We start from the raw sequence: 18412 nt of genomic DNA, 5'->3' as shown, positions 1-18412 counted from the left end.
CTACTGTGACACCTCTGCTTCCTCAGCTTCCTATGCCATTTCCTGGCCTTTGTGCCTCCCCTGAATCTTTGAGGAGTCCGCTGAATCCGGTGGCATGAGGACAGCGGATAGAAACATGGCCCTGTAGCACAATACAGATGAAACATCCCCCGAACAATGACTGCGCGGCGCTTTTTTTTCTTTTCAAGCCAGTAAACGCCTGGATTAATTGACGTTCCCAATGTGCCCCTTCAAAGGCTACCATTTGCATCTCAGCGAGAGCCACAGCTTCAGCCAGAGCCGGTTGAAGTGACACGGAAGAGAGTGAGGGGGAGAAAATGTAGAGAAAGAATCAGCCGAATAGAAGAAAGAGCCTCTCTGCTTAATAATTCAGAAAAGGCAAGCTCCTGGGCAGAGGCAGATATGAAATGTGAACATCACAGAGAGGTGTCTGCCTCAGCCTCTCCCTCTCATGCAGCAGCTACAGCATGACTTCATTAAAACCAGGACGGGATTCTGCAACTATGATTCCCGTCAGACGGGTGTAGGCTGAGATGATAAAACCTGACTCTACCGGGAGGAGGGAGAGGAAGCCTAAAAAACTGTATGAACAATCCTTTGATCACAGCCTCCCATGCTGACACAATCAATCTTTTTTATAGCTTTATATGTCAATGCAAATATAATATGGTGCTGTGTACACTGAGGCAGGGTACATTGTGGGTATTTTAGTGTTGAGCCTTGAGGAGGAAGGCATTCGCTCTCATATCAAGAGTAAACAAGAGCTAATAGTCCTGCTCCACACTGATTTTTATTTGGAAAGCTCCACGCATGAGGGATAGATCTTTCAGCTCAATGCTAACTCTACAAGCTCGAGGAAAGAGCCGACAGAGGCGTCAAATTATTTCTGATAGAAAAATCTGGTGAGTTTTTGAAAGATCTATTATATTTAGAGTGGACATAGACGCTGGGTTCTCAAAGCCAACGTGAAAATGCTTTAACCCTTACATTTGACTTCTTCTGATACTGATACCAGTCAGATTGGATCTAGAGGTGTACAGAGGCCTTGAAGCGGGCGGCAAGGGCTTCAATGTCAGCCCTCACTCTCTCTTCCCAGTTTTCTACTCAATCCACTATCCTCCTATCCTCTGAAGGCACTAAAAGCCTCAAAGTAACCTTAAAACAGTCACCTTTAATATCTTTCTACCAAAGTGTGTTAGGGTTAGTATCAGGAGGTTCTGGGTGATGCAGGTGGTTTAAGAAAAGATAAAATAGTATGGGATATCTCAACTGTCACTCCATCTAATGGTCTGTAGGTGGTGATGCTACTGGTCACAAAAAAGTAAGTTTTACTAGAAGTCTTTCAGAAAATGACTCTACACCTCTCTTTATTTATGACCTGAGTGAACATTTTCTGACCCAGTTTGAGGCATCCATCACAAGCAAAAAAACATGGCTTCAAGCATCTGTTAGAAAAGATTTAATTATTATTTTATTGGTTTTTAAATCTCTCAATGGTCTTGCTCCTTCTTATTTATCAGATTTGATTTTATCATATGAGCCAGTGAATCCTCAGGTCTTCAGGTAGTGGACTTTTAATTGTACCAAAAGCTAGAACAAAGAGTCACGGTGAGGCAGCTTTTTATCACCACGACCCACGCCTGTGGACCACCCTACCTGAAGATCTGAGGGCTGCACAGAGCATCAATATTTTTAAAAGCAAACTCAAGACCAACCTTTTAAGTCTTGGGTTTAACTTTTTATTCTTTTAACAGTTTTATTTCACCTTACTTTATTTATTTATTTATTTATTATCTAGTTCAAATTTAAGTCACATTTTATTTTATTTATTTATCTACTTACTTATTTTAAGTATAGCATCTTATTTTATTTCAATGGTTTAATATTTTAGTGTTTATTATCTCATATGAAATGTATTTTATTTTGGTGAGAGAATTTCCTGTGTTGAGGGTTTGGGGTCGGGGCTGGGGTTGGGGTTGGGATTAGAATGGAGAGGTCTTTTATTTTCATTTTTATGTATCTCTTTTTTAAAATGTGTTCTATTTTGAGTTGTTTTTATGTACAACACTTTGTGTTACAATGTCATTGTATGAAAAGCGCTTTATAAATAAAGTCTGAATGATTGATTGATTGATTGATTCATTAATTAATTGACTGATTGATTGATTGAATAATTGATTGATTGAATAATTGATTGATTGATTGATTGATTGACTGATTGACTGATTGATTGATTGAATAATTGATTGATTGATTGAATAATTAATTAATTAATTGATTGATTTATTGATTTATTGATTGATTGATTGATTGATTGACTGATTGACTGATTGATTGATTGATTGATTGATTGATTGATTGATTGATTGATTGATTGATTGATTGGTGATTGATTATGTTAATTCAGTAAAATAGATGACAAAGAAAGGTTTGCTAGCAACATGGCTAACTTGTAATTAGCAAACTCCTACCATTGCAATCTGTGACCCTGGTCAGAGGCAACCCAATGCACATCCACCCTCTTGTCCTAATATTGTCATTTCTTGCTCAAAATCCAAAACGCCAACATCCAACATCTTAAGACTTCCAAACAAACCAATGAGGAACGTAATGGCTGCTTCGTCCAATCTGTGCACACACTCAATGTTCTCCTCTCAACCTTTTCTTTTGGCTTTTGTGGCAGGGGCGGCGGTGCTGTCATGGAAACTGCCCCTTGTAATGACACCACCCATGGCTCCATCATTATTGTGACCATTATGGGATTAGATGGCATCACAGGGGGGCAACTTGGTGTGCTTGGAGAACCATGATTCATTTATCAGCTCAGTAGCATTCAGTAGTGGCTCTAATCATAGCGCTAATGCTGGGTTAAATTATCAAGTGCTAACACAGACGGAGGAAATTCGCTGCTTTCTCTTAGATACAGGGCAACGGGAGAGGTATGAGGAGAAGGGATCAATGTCAATTAAACATCCTCGGACCAATCTTGTGGACAGTTTATCATATAATAGGTAGAAAGTGAGGCTTAATATCAAAATGGAAAGCAGTGGATTGGATCGTATAGGTTTTTTGCTACTTCGAGATGTTTTGTGGCTCTAATAGAATAAATCTTCAGGATCTCTATCAAGAACACAGGCTGTCCAATTTAGCAAAGTATATGTTTCAATTTAGAAAGTGGAACACAGCGATTGATTTCTGTGTATTTTGATGCCAAAGTGCTGTTTTTACAGAGCTCAGAGGTGCCACATAAATATGTAATCTGTTCACGGCTGCTTAATTTGCGACAGCTTCAGAAACAATTGATTCTGCGTGATTCCTTTATTCAGCGCCTCCTCTGTGTGTCTATAAGTCATTGTGTGCATGTGTGAAACAGTCAACACATAAGCTTGTGTTGAGCTTAACTGCACGACCTTGGCCCTTTATAAGAGTTCACCAGCACTCCTCCCAAGGACAGACTCCTGAAACACAACTGCAGCTTCTGATAACGCCTCAGTCTCATTCTCTTTGTTTCACACGCATAAAAAAGATGAAAGAATTCTCCTCCAAAACTAATTTTTTTATCATCGTGCACCTCTGGGGGCGAAATTTCCGCCTGATTTATTAACTAGGGAGTGTGTAAGAGAAAAAAGTAGGAAAAAAAACTCACAGGGAGTAAAAATGATATGACACAGTTAAAAACTGAAGCTGTCTTCTTCTCTCTTTCTCAATGCGAGGAAGACGCTTTGAAATGGCAGCCTGTCACTTCTAAAGCTTGTGGGATGGTCTTCACAAGCCTGTACCAGCTCTATTTCTCTCCCTGGACTTAAATACATCTCCTTCATGCATGTATCCGTGTTTCTGTCAGGCAGGGCCAGAATAAACCCAAGTTGCAGGGTTTTAAACAAGCTATTTATGCGGTAAAATTAGCTTGACAGTTGAATAGGAACATCTGTAGAGCCAAACACACACATGCAGGAGCCCAGGCGATCTGTTAGTGGCTGAGCAGGTGCAGCAAGTGGTCTGCTGTGGCAGCGTGGAAAAAGGAGAACACACACACACACATTCACACACACACCCATAAGAAAACATGAATAATTCTTTCTAATCAAGGATTCTGCTCTGGTAGTGTGCACTCAGCTCTGTTTCTGTAGCATGACGTTCACTGCAAGGACTTTATATTCCTGTTGTCACCTCGGTGTGTATCCTCTCCTGCCTGCCTGCCGCTGTGTAACTTTTCTATTTTAATTAGTGTGGTATTTTAATGGCACGGCCCCGCTTCAGGGTTTGGAGGGGATTACTTCAGGTGAGGCCACGCCGTGTCAGCTTGCCCCAGCAGAAGCGCTGGTCAGCCGCGTTCCTGTGATGTCCTGATTTAAGCTCACCAGTCTGCATAAAGTATCATTACCGCCCTTTAGTGGTGCTATCTGACAGGTAAAGTGGCGCTAGTGCCACAGTGCAAACTTCTTAAGCTTAACAACCCCTCGTTAGGTCGGTGTGATGGCACAGCGAGCTCCAGGAGGACTCTGGCTGTGAATTTGCAGTTCCTGCAGTGAGCAGACGAGCACGGTTAACCCCCCGTAATATGCCAGTGGAATGCTGGGAGATTATTTTGGCGGGAGCTTCCTCCCATCTCCACTCAGCTCATACATATGTTAATTGGACCCCCCCCCCCCCCCCCCCCCTCAGGTCCCTGTGCAATTCCAAATGGTTTGCTTGTACTATGCATGCAAGTGAATCAGTGTAATCCAGGTGATGTTTGCAGCCAACTGGCAAAAAGAATCACCTGCGACTGTAACCTCATTACAACACAGAGGTCCAATGAGGCCAATGTGCAGTGAGCCCCACCCTCTGCGTGTCTTCACCTGCAGGGCTTTGATGTAACTCCCTTTGCCTCCCTGGCAATAAAAACATTTGTGTATCATATTAGTTGAGTGAGAGGGAGGCGCAGAGAGAAGGCCAGATTAGCATACAGCAAAAGGCATACCCGCGGGCTGTGTCTGTCTACCACTGAACACTTATCACAGGCAGAAGGTGAATCGAAGCCTCTCTTTGTGCATTTACATCTGTAAACGTGCTGCTCTTCAAAATGGAGACAAGTCAAAACAGCATGTGGGAGAGAAGAAAGGCATGCTGGGATCACTGATCCTCTGACATATTTCTATCAGAGGTGAGAAGACATCAACTGCTGTTTTTACTAAACCAACAAAGTGGTTTTATTATCAGTGTGTGTGCGCCACAGGAAGATTCAAAAACAATTCTGATGATTCCTCACACTGATGGATGCAAAAGAGAACATAAATCAGTCAAAGCTCTACATTTGTTTTGTCTCTAATCAAGCCAGGCGCTCCAGCATGAGGAAGGGCTCAGAGGTAAAAGGATATGAAATGAAAAATGTAGAAATTAGAAGAGCTGCATGGTTGATCACAGCCCGGCGGCGTGCTACACACACAACGCCTCCAGTCACTACTGACACCCTGTTGACCCACATTTCTCTGCAATTTCTGCACAATGACAGCCTGCAGCCCATGGTAAGTGGACCAACGGTCCCTCGCTGCTGTCAATCTGACTCCCATGGCACTTCCTCTAATTAACTTGATTAGGAAAAAAACAGCACCAGTGATCTCGGGCTGACTTTCACTCTGAGCTGCACAACTGTTTGTGAGTCCAATCACTGCAGCCGGCGGAGATCCTAATCAAATAAACATGCAAATGATGAAATATTCGGCACAGAGTGTTGACACCTAAGGTGACTGATTTTCCCTTCCTGCTTTGCAGAGCTCTTTGTCAATGACAATGTGTCTGTCGCTGAGTGATTCTGTGTTAACCTCCGGAGGCGACAGACAACACATTTCAAGCATCTCGCTCCCACTTGCAGGAGTTTTTCCTGCACTTGCAATCATGCACTCTCACACACTCAGCTGTGTACCCACAAAATGACAAAAGAGCTGTGAATAAAGAAATTCTGTCCGCAAAACTAGCTCTTCCATTTGTTCTCTGCCAATGCCTTCCTCTCAGTCTGTGTCTGTTTTAGTCATTTTAAAGAATTATCCTCCTCTACGCTGCTCAAAGCCACGCTGCTTGTATTTCTATTTTATGAACAGTCTAAGTACCAATTTAGAAACTCTCCACTTTCCGTTCTACTAATGCCAGAAGTGAGGCCAGTACATCAGCGGGCTCCAGGGAGGAGGGTGAGCCACCTCACGCTGCTGCTGCCACTGATTCAAAGTACGACTGAACATTTGCTTCTCTCAAGGAATAAACCTTCTAGGCAGGCAGTGAGCGGTGATATAACCTGAGCCAAGACAGAAGAGGAAGCTTAAATTTAAAACCTTATTTTAAAATGGATTAGCTTTACCCAGTTTGGTTATTTGATACATAAATAACTTCTTAAAAGTTTATTTTGATGCTAGAATAAAACGCTCCTTCACTCACTCCTCCTGTGGTTGAATCAATGTTGCTCTTCGAGGACAGGAAGCTCCTGTGACGCTTTATAAGTATGATCCTCCATTTATCAAGTATGTACCATCAAAAGATTTTATCAATATAAATTGCTAACCACTCTCTTTTTCTTCTTCTTCTTATTCGTCTTCCAACTGGTGCATTTGGCACAGCTACTCGCTAAAAACACCTGTTTGTCCACTTTGTGCCTCTGTAGAAACATAGCACAACATAACCTTCACTTTGTGTTTACACAATTAGATCAAAGACCTCTCTTTCACATTGTGTAACCTGCTTTACTGTAAAGCTAACGGCAGCTTCACTTTACTTAGAGTGCTGCATTTTAGTGTGCACATACTCATTCAGAGGGCAGAGACGACTCCACTGTGAAACTGTGATTGAACCGCATCTTTTCAACACGGCACCCCTCACTGGACGGCTTCAAATTTCTTTTCATAAAGATGCATCCAGTATGTCTGCAGAAGCATATTTCACAGTGTATTACACAGGTTCACAATCAGGAGTTGAGGATGCACTTAGCAATTTTGATCATTTTGGGGTCAAAGCATTGTTAAGATGTGATTCATTTCTGCATCTTTCCTGCAATATTCATCCACATCTCTCAGTTTTAAAGTTTAAAGCATGAACATTCAGTAAATAAGCTTTTATAAAGATGAACTATAGATTCGTCTTCATCTTTTATTATTTGAACATTCAGCTGATAATGGAACTGGACGCCTTATGGTGACGACCTTAAAACTGACCTTTGGGACTTTTCATGGCTGTACCTGACTCAGATACAGTCGGTTTGATCAGATCTGGCGGCTCAGTATGAACTTTGACTATTTGTTCCACCACATCAACTCTTAAAGTCTGACATTTAAACATATCCAATGGAAAGCTTGATAGCAGAGTGAGTCAAAGTCCTTTAACGTCATCATTTGATCGACTTCAAAGCAAATTTGACATCCCGGCCTCCCCGTGCGAGTGCAGCCACCAGGCCGTCAAGGGACTCTGGTCACATTTTTCCATTTAATGCATTTTACAAACACTTACTGTGTTTAAATGAATGAGTCCAAAAGTTTTGAAAATCCCATAAACTATTTTAATACTGCATTTATCCCTTACGTACGACAGACTCTACAGATGAAGGGTATACAATACGTTTTTTCGTGGTCTCTGTAGCTCGGCCAAGAAAGAAGAAGAGAGAGACAGAGATCCTTAATTACTGTATTCAGTGTTTTTATCAGTTTTAATTATGGAGTCCATTTGTTTCAGAGAGGAGGAGACCTCGGAGGATAATTAGGCTATCCGTGAAAACTCTGGAATGATGAGCACTTAAGGAATCCTAATGCAAAAACATGCTCCTGTAGTGCTCTGTGTACAGTGAAGAAGCTAAGTGCAGAGATAAAACACAAGTTGTCTCTGAGTCTTCTTCACTGATAATGCAAACCCTGACTGTTAAGCAGCTCTTCGATCAATACCAATTATTTTAAAAACTGACCCATCAGTGGTTTCTGTCACAACAGAGTCGGAACAGAAAGTAAGATAGAAAAACAGCCTTCGAAAGCATCAGGGTGCTGAATGCCCCTCCATTGTTCGGTCCTCCAAATATAGCTCAACAATTATCACAACATTTGTGCTACAATAGCCCCCGCTGCATGCACACATCCTGGTTTAGTTTCCTTTATCTCACACCTGCTGTGCTTCCTCTTATGGGAGGAAGTCTGTCTAAATATGCCTCCATCCAAAAATACTCTTTAGGTGTTTCAGGCTGTGAAAAGTCTAATCCAAACCATCTGTATGGGTTTACCACCGATTGTAATTTAACCACAGTGGGTAAGGCTTGCTTTTTACAGACTCTGGATGAAGACATGTTCTTCTGCAGAGCGGAGCTGCAAACTGAGTCACAGAACACATTGTGAGAGCTGTGTGGTTATTGGTTTGTTCAAAAAATGATGAAAATGTAGAGAGTTCTGCAACAATGGATCTGCATTCAGCCATGTCATCTCATCTGCTCCTCTGCTGATGACAAATATCTTTTATCATCGCTGAGTTATATTCCACCCCATACTCCATGGCTGCAGACCTATTCACCCTCCTTCCCAGCAGCCTCCTCTGATTCACTTCCAGCTAATCCCTCGCAGACTCACATGTTCCCAGACATCTCGAAGATTTGTGACCGCGCCTGGACGTTAAGTTAATCAGCTAAATGCCACGCCGCGCCTGCGTCTTCTAAATTGAAGAGCTAAAGATATCAATCAAGTTGGTCTCCAGAGAGGACACCAGTCAGGACGTTATAGACATGTACGTTTTTTACATGTCCATTCTTTGTGAAAGGCGAGCACCAACAGGGGCGGGGGGTGGAGCAGCATTACAGGCGCTGTCACCCACATGAAAAGAGATTTATGACTGTGTCAGAAGTGAAGAATTTCTGTCCATTTGACAGCTGGCAGGGCGATCGATCACTCCGCCCCGCGCACCACTCAGCCAATGAAACCAGCAAAGAGATCATTATTTATCAAATAATGATAATTTAATACATCAAACTCTACTTTTTCAGATGTCTGAAACTTTATGTGGAGTCTAAACTCTGTGTGTGAGTGACTCTATTCAGTCCACGCTGTGTGGCAGGATGACACAGTGGTCATTGAGCAGACGTCATTTGGTACTGCCAGTCACCGTCAGTGCACGAGCACAACAGAGCACAAGGGCAGAGTGTGTCTCATACTGTGTCTCATACTGTACACAGAGTGTGTGTGTGTGTGTGTGAGTGAGTGTGTGTGTGAGAGAGAGTGTTCCTGCTGTGTGAGCAGTGAGGGCCATTGATCCATCTCCAACAAATCTAGACTCTCACACCGCATCTACCCAAGGGTGTCTGTCGAGGTAGTGAATATATCAGGTCTTCTGGGCAGAACGATTACAGAGAGGACTCTACCTAATCTGAGCCGAGACTTACAACACACAAAGAAACCTCAAGGGACAGAGAGAGGAAGGAGGAGGAGGAGGGAGGAGGAGGAAAGACAACAGTAAAAACATGGAGAGGGCATGAGGGAAAGGGAAGGACAGAAGGACAGAAGGGAAGAAGGATGGAAAAAAGATGGTTTTAAGGAAGAAAAGAAGGGGGAGCGGATAGGGAAGAGGAAGAAAGGAAAATAAGAAGCAAGGAAGAGTGGAAAAAGAAGGGAGAAAAATGGAAGGAAGGAAGGATTGAAAGACAGAAGGGAGGAGAGAAGGATGGGAAGACTGAGGAAAGGAGATGAGGAAGAAAGGATGTAGAGAAGGAATGAGAGATGGAAGGATGGGAGGATGGAAAGAAGAAAGGAGAGAAAGAAGGAAGGAAGGATGGAAAGAAGAAAGGACAGAAAGAAGGAAGGAAGGATGGAAAGAAGAAAGGCCAGAAAAATGGAAGGAAGAAATGGAAGAAAGATGGAAAGACAGTAGGCTGGAAAGCAAAAAAGGAAAGAAAGATGGAAGGAAATGATGGAAAGAAGAAAGGACAGAAAGAAGGAAGGATAGAAAGAAGAAAGGAGAGAAAGATGGTAGGAAGGATGGAAATAAGAAAGGAAAGAAAGATGGAAGGGATGATGGAAAGAAGAAAGGACAGAAAGAAGGAAGGTTGGAAAGAAAAAAGGAAAGAGAAGGAAGAATTGAAAGAAGAAAGGAAAGAAAGAAGGAATGATGGAAATAAAAAAAGACAGAAAGAAGGAAGGAAGGATCGGAAGAAGAAAGATGGAAGGAAGGAAGGCAAGTATAGAGAGGGAGAATGAAGAAGGGATGAAAATTAGGGATAGAGAGGAAAGTAAGAACAGAAAAAGAAAAGAAAGAAGCGGAGGAATGCAGGCTAGAAGGAAGAGAAAGGGATTGAAGGGAGAACAGAAGGAGGGAACAGAAACCATCAATAGGATATTTGAGACAAGTATGAAAGGATGAGAAGAAATAGAGAAATAAAGAGAGAGAAGTTAAAAGAAGGAAAGACGAACACAGAAGAATAATAACTGTATGTGGGACAGAGAACAGAAGAGGAAGGAAGGAAAGAAGGAGACAATGAAGGAAAAGAAGAGGGAAGTCAGAAAGGAGGTATGGAAAGAAAGAAGGACTTGAAGTAAAAAAGAAAAAGTAGAGAAAGAAAGAAAGAAAGAAAGAAAGAAAGAAGGAAAGAAAGAGAGAAAGAGAGTTCCCACATTTGCATGAACACAAAAACACACTCTGACACACACTCTGACACACACACACACACACACACACACACACACACACACACACACACACACACACACACACACACACACACACACACACACACACACACACTGCTTGCATGTGTATCATCTGTCTGACAAAACCAGCAGTCTCTGTGGGCACCTACGCCTCTTTTGATGTTTAATTAAAACTGAATGGTGGGAGGGGGGTGGCGTTCTTGGCGCTCTGTTTTGAAAAATATGCAAATATCAATAAAAATGCATTAAAGAAACATACTCGCAGTCGCTCACAGCTGCGATGTGCAGGGGAGGGAAGGTAAGATGAAGAAAAAAAAGAAATAAAAACAAATAAGGGGGGGGGCTGTAGGACTGAGACACCGTTTGCCAGAAATAATGAAACAGAGCAAAACACATGAAAGCTATACTGCCATTTCCACAACTTAATTTATGCGCAGCCGACTATTGCTAATGAGCGCTGCTGAGCATCCTGATGCTGACAACTAGAGATAACTTTGGTTTTCAGCTTCAACCAAACGCCTGGAGGATGGACGGATCGCTCTGGTTTTAACAACAATGATGGTGTGGGCACAGATTCTGGATCAATTTACTTTAAATATGTGCTGAACAAAGATGGGGCAAAAAAAATAATCTTATTCTGGAGGAGAATCACCAAAAACACAACGTTTAAACCACTTTGGGAAAAACTAAAGAGGCATTGCTGAAATCAGTATGTTCTGCACTGAAATAACAAGGACAAAGCATGTTTGTTTGGAAACAGGCTGATTTGGAATGAGCCAGATTAAAGCCTTCTTCATTCAAAGGTGTAAATGTGTTGAGAGGATCATCCATTAAAATGTGTACTTTAGATCTGAAAATAAATCAGATTTCAGTCTCATTATTCAACTTGTTAATAAAACACTCTCAGCTGGAAAGTGAGAAAATGTTATGTTTTTTATTTTGATAACCTGGCTTTTAATACTGAGGCCTTGATTAGAATAAATGAGCATCATTACCACAAAGGTGAGTGAAAATTTTACGATTACACATTAAAATCTGACACCTATTTTTTTTTTTTTTTATTCCAGTACAATTGACACCTTTGTATCTCTCTTTATTGTTCTTTAATTCCCATGAAGGTAGAGTACTATCACACCTTTGTTTCACTGAATAGGCTGCTATTGAACACAATGTTGAACGTGGGTCCTAACCTAAAAATCCATGATTTCATCTCACATCGAAATGGAAATGGTAAATGGTAAATGGACCGTACTTATCCGTCTTTTGACCACACAAAGCGCTTTGACCCTTCATGTTTCACCCTCTCTCTCTCACACATTCATGCACTGATGGAAGAGGCTGCAACATAAAGCGCCCAGCTGCCCATCAGAATCAACTTATTCTATATTTGCACTCACACGTCACTGGCTCTGCCATCACGAGCACCAGGATTCAGCATCTTGCACAAGGACACTGACTTGTGACTGAAGATGCTGGGATGAAACAACCATACAACCAACTCTACCACTGAGACACAGCGGCCCCATTGCAGTTAAACATGATGGTTAATCTCCGTAAAATTAAAGAGTCATTGCAACTAAACTGCTTGGACACGGTTTGGAAAGATTGTGGTTTGTTTAACCATCCTGTCATTTTCCTTTCTCCGGCAACAATGCTCCTGGGTAAATTTTACCAAGGGCATATTCAATTATCCAAAAGTGTCAGAACCCCAAAAAATCCCAATGAACATTCTTTAATCTTATTATCAACTCCAATACTAACCATTTAAATCAATAATTAGTGCAATGGTGTTCTTTAATTCTCACAGATCATGGTTCAATGAGGATAACTCACCTGTTTTTTTTTTAATGAAAATTCATGTTAAAACGTTTTTTAATGTACATTGGAAAGACCTAAATATAAATGTAAGTTTTACATGACAAAGATTTTTGTTTATTTCATTTTACATTTTGACTTTTTCTTTTTATGAAGTGATGTTGATAAATTAACAGGAGACACCTCTTCTGTCACATGCTGCGCAGATTTGTATGCTGTACTTAGCTGGTTTGGAAGGCATATTGCTTAAAATGGACTTTAAAAAGGGTCAATTTGACCAACAACATAACAGGAGCGTTAAACAGGAGCAACAGTTGTTGGTCTGTAAGTGTTCTTTATATAGCAATGACTTGTCTCTCTTTAAGCTGGTGTCTGCAGAGATCAGGAGAAAGGATCGTGCTGTTGAGTCAATTTCAAGAGAGAAAATTCCACTTAGTAAATCGAGGTTAAGAGAGTAACTACTATGCATCTCACACTGGTTTGAAACTCTAAATGATAAACTATCTGATTCTAATTCAGTGCATTAAATATTCGACAGAAAAGCTTGTAAAAAGTGTTTATAGGTAAACAGCCAAAGCTTTGATTCCATCATGTCATACGCTTTTTTTTAATTGCTGTTTCAAATCTTGTACTTTTGACATTTTCAGGTTGAAGCGACATGTTGTGAACACTAACATGGCTACCCCCTAACTCTGTAGACCTTCTGTCTCCCCAGCCTACAAAAGGGGTTCAAGATCTCAGCAGAATCTCAGTTATTTTTATTATTGCTCGTTCTTTCACTACCTGAAGCGCAAGCCTAATAGGATTGGATATGAAGGGTTCTAAAGAATTCAACAAAATGCAGTCGAACTCTGACCCCAGTGCAGCTTTTATGCTCATAAATGGTCAGAGCTGGGCTTTGTGGATTCATAGGGCAGTTTCAAGCTTTTATGAGAGGGTTCTGATGATGGACAGGGGGATTGTTTGGTAAGCAGTGAGGTTAGCAGCTGACATGCTCTCCTGCATGCAGAGAGAAAGTGAGCAGTGGTTAGACAGGTGGGAACAGGAGAAGCTTTTTTAGTTGGACGGGGAATAAAACAGAGAGCAGGGAGAGGTAGACTTCTCCAACCTCATGGATCACATCTTTTCAGGAGGGTAAACAGACAGTTAATGTCACAAAGAGACACACACAGACAGGAGGAGTGAGAGGGAAAAAGACAGCAGTACAAGACCCCTCCTGTTAGGTCCTTTGGGAGCAAGGGGAAAGGCTTCACGCCCTCAGAGTCCGCCTGATGAGGTCGCCCACAGGGTGACCCCACTTTCCACCTGCAGCCAGACAGCCAGGAAGATGGCCACATGGACAAAGACAGACAGACAGACTGACTGACGCACTGAAACAAGAAAGAACAGCTTTTTATACAAGAAGAGGCAACACACAAGACAAACAGACAAAGACAGGAGGAGACAAATAAAGACAAGAGAGAGGGAGACGGGCCGGAGTGAGGGAGAGAGAGAGCAGATGAATGACACATGAAGGTGGTGTTTCATTTCAGGGTGTCAGTGGTGGAGGGATGAAGCATGGTGGGGATGAAGCGATGGATGGACGGTGAACAAGTGGATAAGTGAAGGCACATGTTTTTAAGGGGGGCACTGAGTCGTGTGAGTTTGAGGAACACAACTTCCCCTTTTCAGAGAGCACCACTGAACTTTATCACACAGTTTCCTGTAAAGACACAGTTAGCCAAGAAGACACGGGAGGAGGACACTCATTAAATTCTCAATTAAAGAAGCAGAAAAAGGCACAGAAGAAGAAAGAAGAGGAAACAGCACTGTTCACTTTACATGGCAGTCATTTTTCAGTGAAAATCACACTTAGGTTAGAAAGCTAAAATGATTTCCTCTTAGCCCCCCAACACAGATGGGCGTGTGCAGTCATGATAGAGCCAGACTCATAACCAATCGGAGGACGTAGTAGGGGCCGCCCCTTAACCAATCAGGACAGAGAATTGGAGATTAGCTATGATTGGTCCGTCATAACGGGAACGAGGGGAATAATAACATTGCTTGATACAAAGGTATTGGAAAACGCAGAGATTTCGCAATAGTCTCAAATTACTCCACTTACCGATGAGTACAGATGGGTATTATGACCTTTTCTCCAAACCCAGCAGAAAAAAGGAACGTTTTTTTACACCATTCCTACCAACAGCAGCTTTAAGCTAAACTATCTAATAATTCTTTGTCAAGCAAATATATACTTCTGTTAGCATTAAGCCATTTCTATGTGAACAACATCATCTGTTAGTTTGACACGATACAATAGGAAGGGAGTAAATTTCATGCTAAACGCAATCTTTGATAGGTATATACTGAATGCTGACACTACCGTTGGCATTCAACATTTTACTCTATAGCTAACATCACCCTTTGACAGAGTTGCATGTTACATCAGAACGGGAGTGAGTTCCTTGCTAATTGTTATTTTAGCTAAGATATGGCTGAATGCTTAACAAAAAATAACAATTTATGAAAAAGTTTGTCAGTGTCTTTATGTCTTGCAACTGTGAAGATGGTAAATGCTATGCCGTAACCGTATCTGCATTTCCCACCCTGAGCATGATGTCAGAGATAAATGGCCGCCATGTGAATACGTCTCCCCTATAAAGCTAAGCTTAGTAGCTGTTCCCATTCATCCAATCCTCTTGCTCGACTCACCACAGGGCCCTGGGTGCTTGATGGGGATGAGAGTCCTGCTCACGCACTCTGCCTTGCGTCTCACACAGTCGTTGGTGTAGGTGCGGCCATCCTTGCCGCACAGAGGCTTGTAGGTACCATCACACTCGATTGGATCGCAGGAGCAGCGGGTGTTCAGCTGATCCACCAGACACACTGCGTTGAAGAGACACTCCTCTTTACAGGCATCTAGAAGGCAGAGATAGGTACAGAAAAAAAGAAATCAATCAAGATTCAACGGTAGATAGTCGTAATCTGTCTGTTTCAAAGTATTTATTATATTCCACCCATCGTTTCTTCAGCCTTTTCTCATATTTTTACCCGTCTGTACCGACACTGATAAGGATTTTTTCTGCCAACTGCCAATTTTGTAGCAGGGTGTCAGACTGATCACGACAGAGGGAAGGACAACAGAAGTACTCAGTGAGCGTAAAAAAACATTTCAAGCTAGCAAAGTGTCGAAGTGATTGTTCTTCCAGCATGTGACACTGCTGGGGAAATAAATCAGTTTTCATCCAAGCAGTAATGACTTATTAGGGTGGACTGGTGTCACTGCTAGTGCGTGTAAAAGCTTTCCTTTCAGCAGAGGTTCAGTCTTTTTTACTGAAACACATAAAACTAGTTTAACAGCACATCAGGAATGGATATGTCAGTTTATTGATTATTAAAACATTAGGTAGCTATTGTAAGAATATTAATACAAGGGCCTTTTTAATAACAAGTAATTAAATTACAACTTGTTTCAACTTTGATTTATAAGTAGGAGCTCAAAGTACCTGTTTCATTAACAGATTGTCGGTGGGCAGGTAAGGATAGTTCTTCTACATTTGGAGCATTTGTTAGATTAAGCCTGTTTGCTTTGCATATTTAGGGCCCGAGCACTGACACGCAGTGGCGGCGAGGCCCTATTGAAACTCTTAGGATTCTTCTTCTTATTATTATTCTCCTTCTTTCTTTCTTTCTTTCTTTCTTTCTTTCTTTCTTTCTTTCTTTTTTTCTCCCGTCGCTTGTACCCCAAATTCTAATGTCTCAAAATGCCCCAAAACGCCCAAAAAATCACATATGCATCAGGCCTGGCGAAAATTTAGATATTTTGGTGGTCCCGTGGAAAAATTCCGTAAAATGGCTCAATAGCGCCCCCCTTCAATTTGCACATTTCAAAAGGCCAGCCCTTCCAGACGGTTCAACGTACATGCACGAAATTGAATAGGCATATTTTATTATTATTCTTTTAAAATAACATTAGACTATTCCTGAAAACTAATGGATCAATACAGTTTTAATCACACAATGGTTTGGTTCATGAAAAAGTGTTGTATTATTACTAGAATATTAAAGTAGAAGTTGATTTATATTGAGGGTAATTTTATTTCTATAACAGCTCAGGAAACTGTTTTCCTTACACTTGCATAAATTGTAGTAATTTGGCGGCAATTATATTCACGGAGAAAAAAATTGACCTGGTAAGTGGTAATATACTTTGTGAGGTGATGTAAAAACATAACTGTTAATAAATGTTCTGAGGTGAGAATCAGGTTTGTAAGAATGAAAATTAAAATAAAGCTGGAAATAAGAAAAAAGAGAAGACAAAGTCCTTTTAAATTTGATTTCTGTGAATAAAGTCAAACTTTTTTTTATGGTTGCCATGCATGAGAAAGAAAAAAAGTCAGTAGCAGATCTTTTTTTCCTTTTATAATTTGAGAGTAAAGTAAAAAAAAATCCTCAGATGTATTTTCTTATAACTGTCAATGAAACACTGAAAGTTTTTGTTGTATTTATTCTTCTTTGTTAAAGTGCCAAACAAAAAGAAAACATCCTCCTCTTGTGTCTCTTCTTTTATCTTTCTGCTCCTCTTTAATTCCTTTTGCTTTTTGTAGATTTAACAAGCTCAAATAAAACTTTGATAATAAAGTTCTCCAATTATGAACTGAAGTTTGACTCAAAGCTCAAGAATTCAATATTAGGGTAAAGTTAAAGTCTAAACGATTATATTCATTACATTTTGACTCAATAAGCAGAAATGTACTCCGGAAATTAAGAAAAAGAAAGAATTAAAGCTAATGTGAAATGGCAAATTTGCCACTGAAGTGAGAAAAATCCAATTTGCAGCAGGCCTCTGTTCTGAAGGCGCTCACTGGGCTCGAATTTATTTCATTCCTGATCAGTGGATCGAATTTGTACAGCAGTTCAATTCCTTCTTCTCTTTCTTTAAAAGCCTGTCATGCCACACTTAATTACGTCGCCGCTGTATCTGAGTGAGAGGACTCCGAGGATGTGCAATGTCATGGTTACAAGTCGAAATGGCCATTTTCATTAGATACCAATTTGTAAATTGCTTTGGGATATGATTTCATGGAGCTCTGTTTCACATTGAATCATTCTTCTTTGGGAGAAGGAGAGGAAGGAAAAAGGAAAAGAGAAATAAAAAGTGTTCATCCACTTGCTCACACGTGTTTGCACACACCGGACTGTCAGGACAAAAAGGAGCAAACAGGAGAACAGGATTGTGTCACATTGTGTGCATCATCTCTCATTGTCGGCTGTATCAAAGGGCACCCTGCAGTGATCTATTCTTGTCCCTGGTGTTGTCAGGGGTCTCAGTAAATGGGTGGGGGTCTTGGAACATCACTCCTGTAAACTAACACATCTGTGGTTGTGACTGTGGGCCTCGCTGACAACACAGCGGGAAAATTGGATTTCCTCCGATGACTATCAGACGTACAGTACAGGCTGACAGCTCTTTGTTGACTTAGGCTTAAACCCCTGTTCTAATAGCACTGATAACAGCCCCACAGGCTCTTATCAGGCTGAGGGAGGCTACTACTAACATGGATACAGTGCAGACCCGAGACTTCAGAGTCATTTATCTCTGAGCTTTGTAGAATAACACACATAGTTTGGTTTTAGTGTAAGCTCTCATACCTCTGCTCAATATTTGAATGAAATAATTTGAGATGCTGGTGTCTAATGTTTAATCAAACTTTAGAAATCATCACAGCTTTCTATGGGTTGTTCATCTTCAACTCCACCAAACAACAACTGAAGCCAAACCAAGCAGGTAACATTGTCAGTTTACCATCAGGTATATATTCTTTAGAAAGGGAGCGACTGGACACCATTTTTCCAGCTGAATTCTACAAGAATATATTTATATATTTAATATAATTACTTATTTTCATTTTTCTTTTCAAAGTTTAAATCGGCCAGTTGTTGCTAAAATGTAATTCCCAGTCTCATCCTAAATCAGG

At 41.0% G+C, this 18412-nt stretch overlaps 1 protein-coding gene across 4 annotated transcripts in view; it reads right to left on the bottom strand.

Annotated features, from left to right (window-relative positions):
• The window catches only part of agrn (agrin), a 349201-nt gene that overhangs the window by 93245 nt on the left and 237544 nt on the right, over positions 1–18412 (bottom strand). For all 4 annotated transcript variants that reach the window (XM_034695805.1, XM_034695804.1, XM_034695803.1 and 1 more), the window contains one exon: positions 15147–15353. In XM_034695805.1, the coding sequence (XP_034551696.1) occupies positions 15147–15353 (207 nt within the window). The remainder of the gene's footprint in view (positions 1–15146; positions 15354–18412) is intronic.

This window comes from Notolabrus celidotus, chromosome 11 (assembly GCF_009762535.1).
Source record: "Notolabrus celidotus isolate fNotCel1 chromosome 11, fNotCel1.pri, whole genome shotgun sequence".
Lineage (NCBI taxonomy): Eukaryota > Metazoa > Chordata > Actinopteri > Labriformes > Labridae > Notolabrus > Notolabrus celidotus.
The sequence above is the reverse complement of the archived record's forward strand: the minus strand, read 5'-3'. Positions and strand labels throughout refer to the sequence as shown.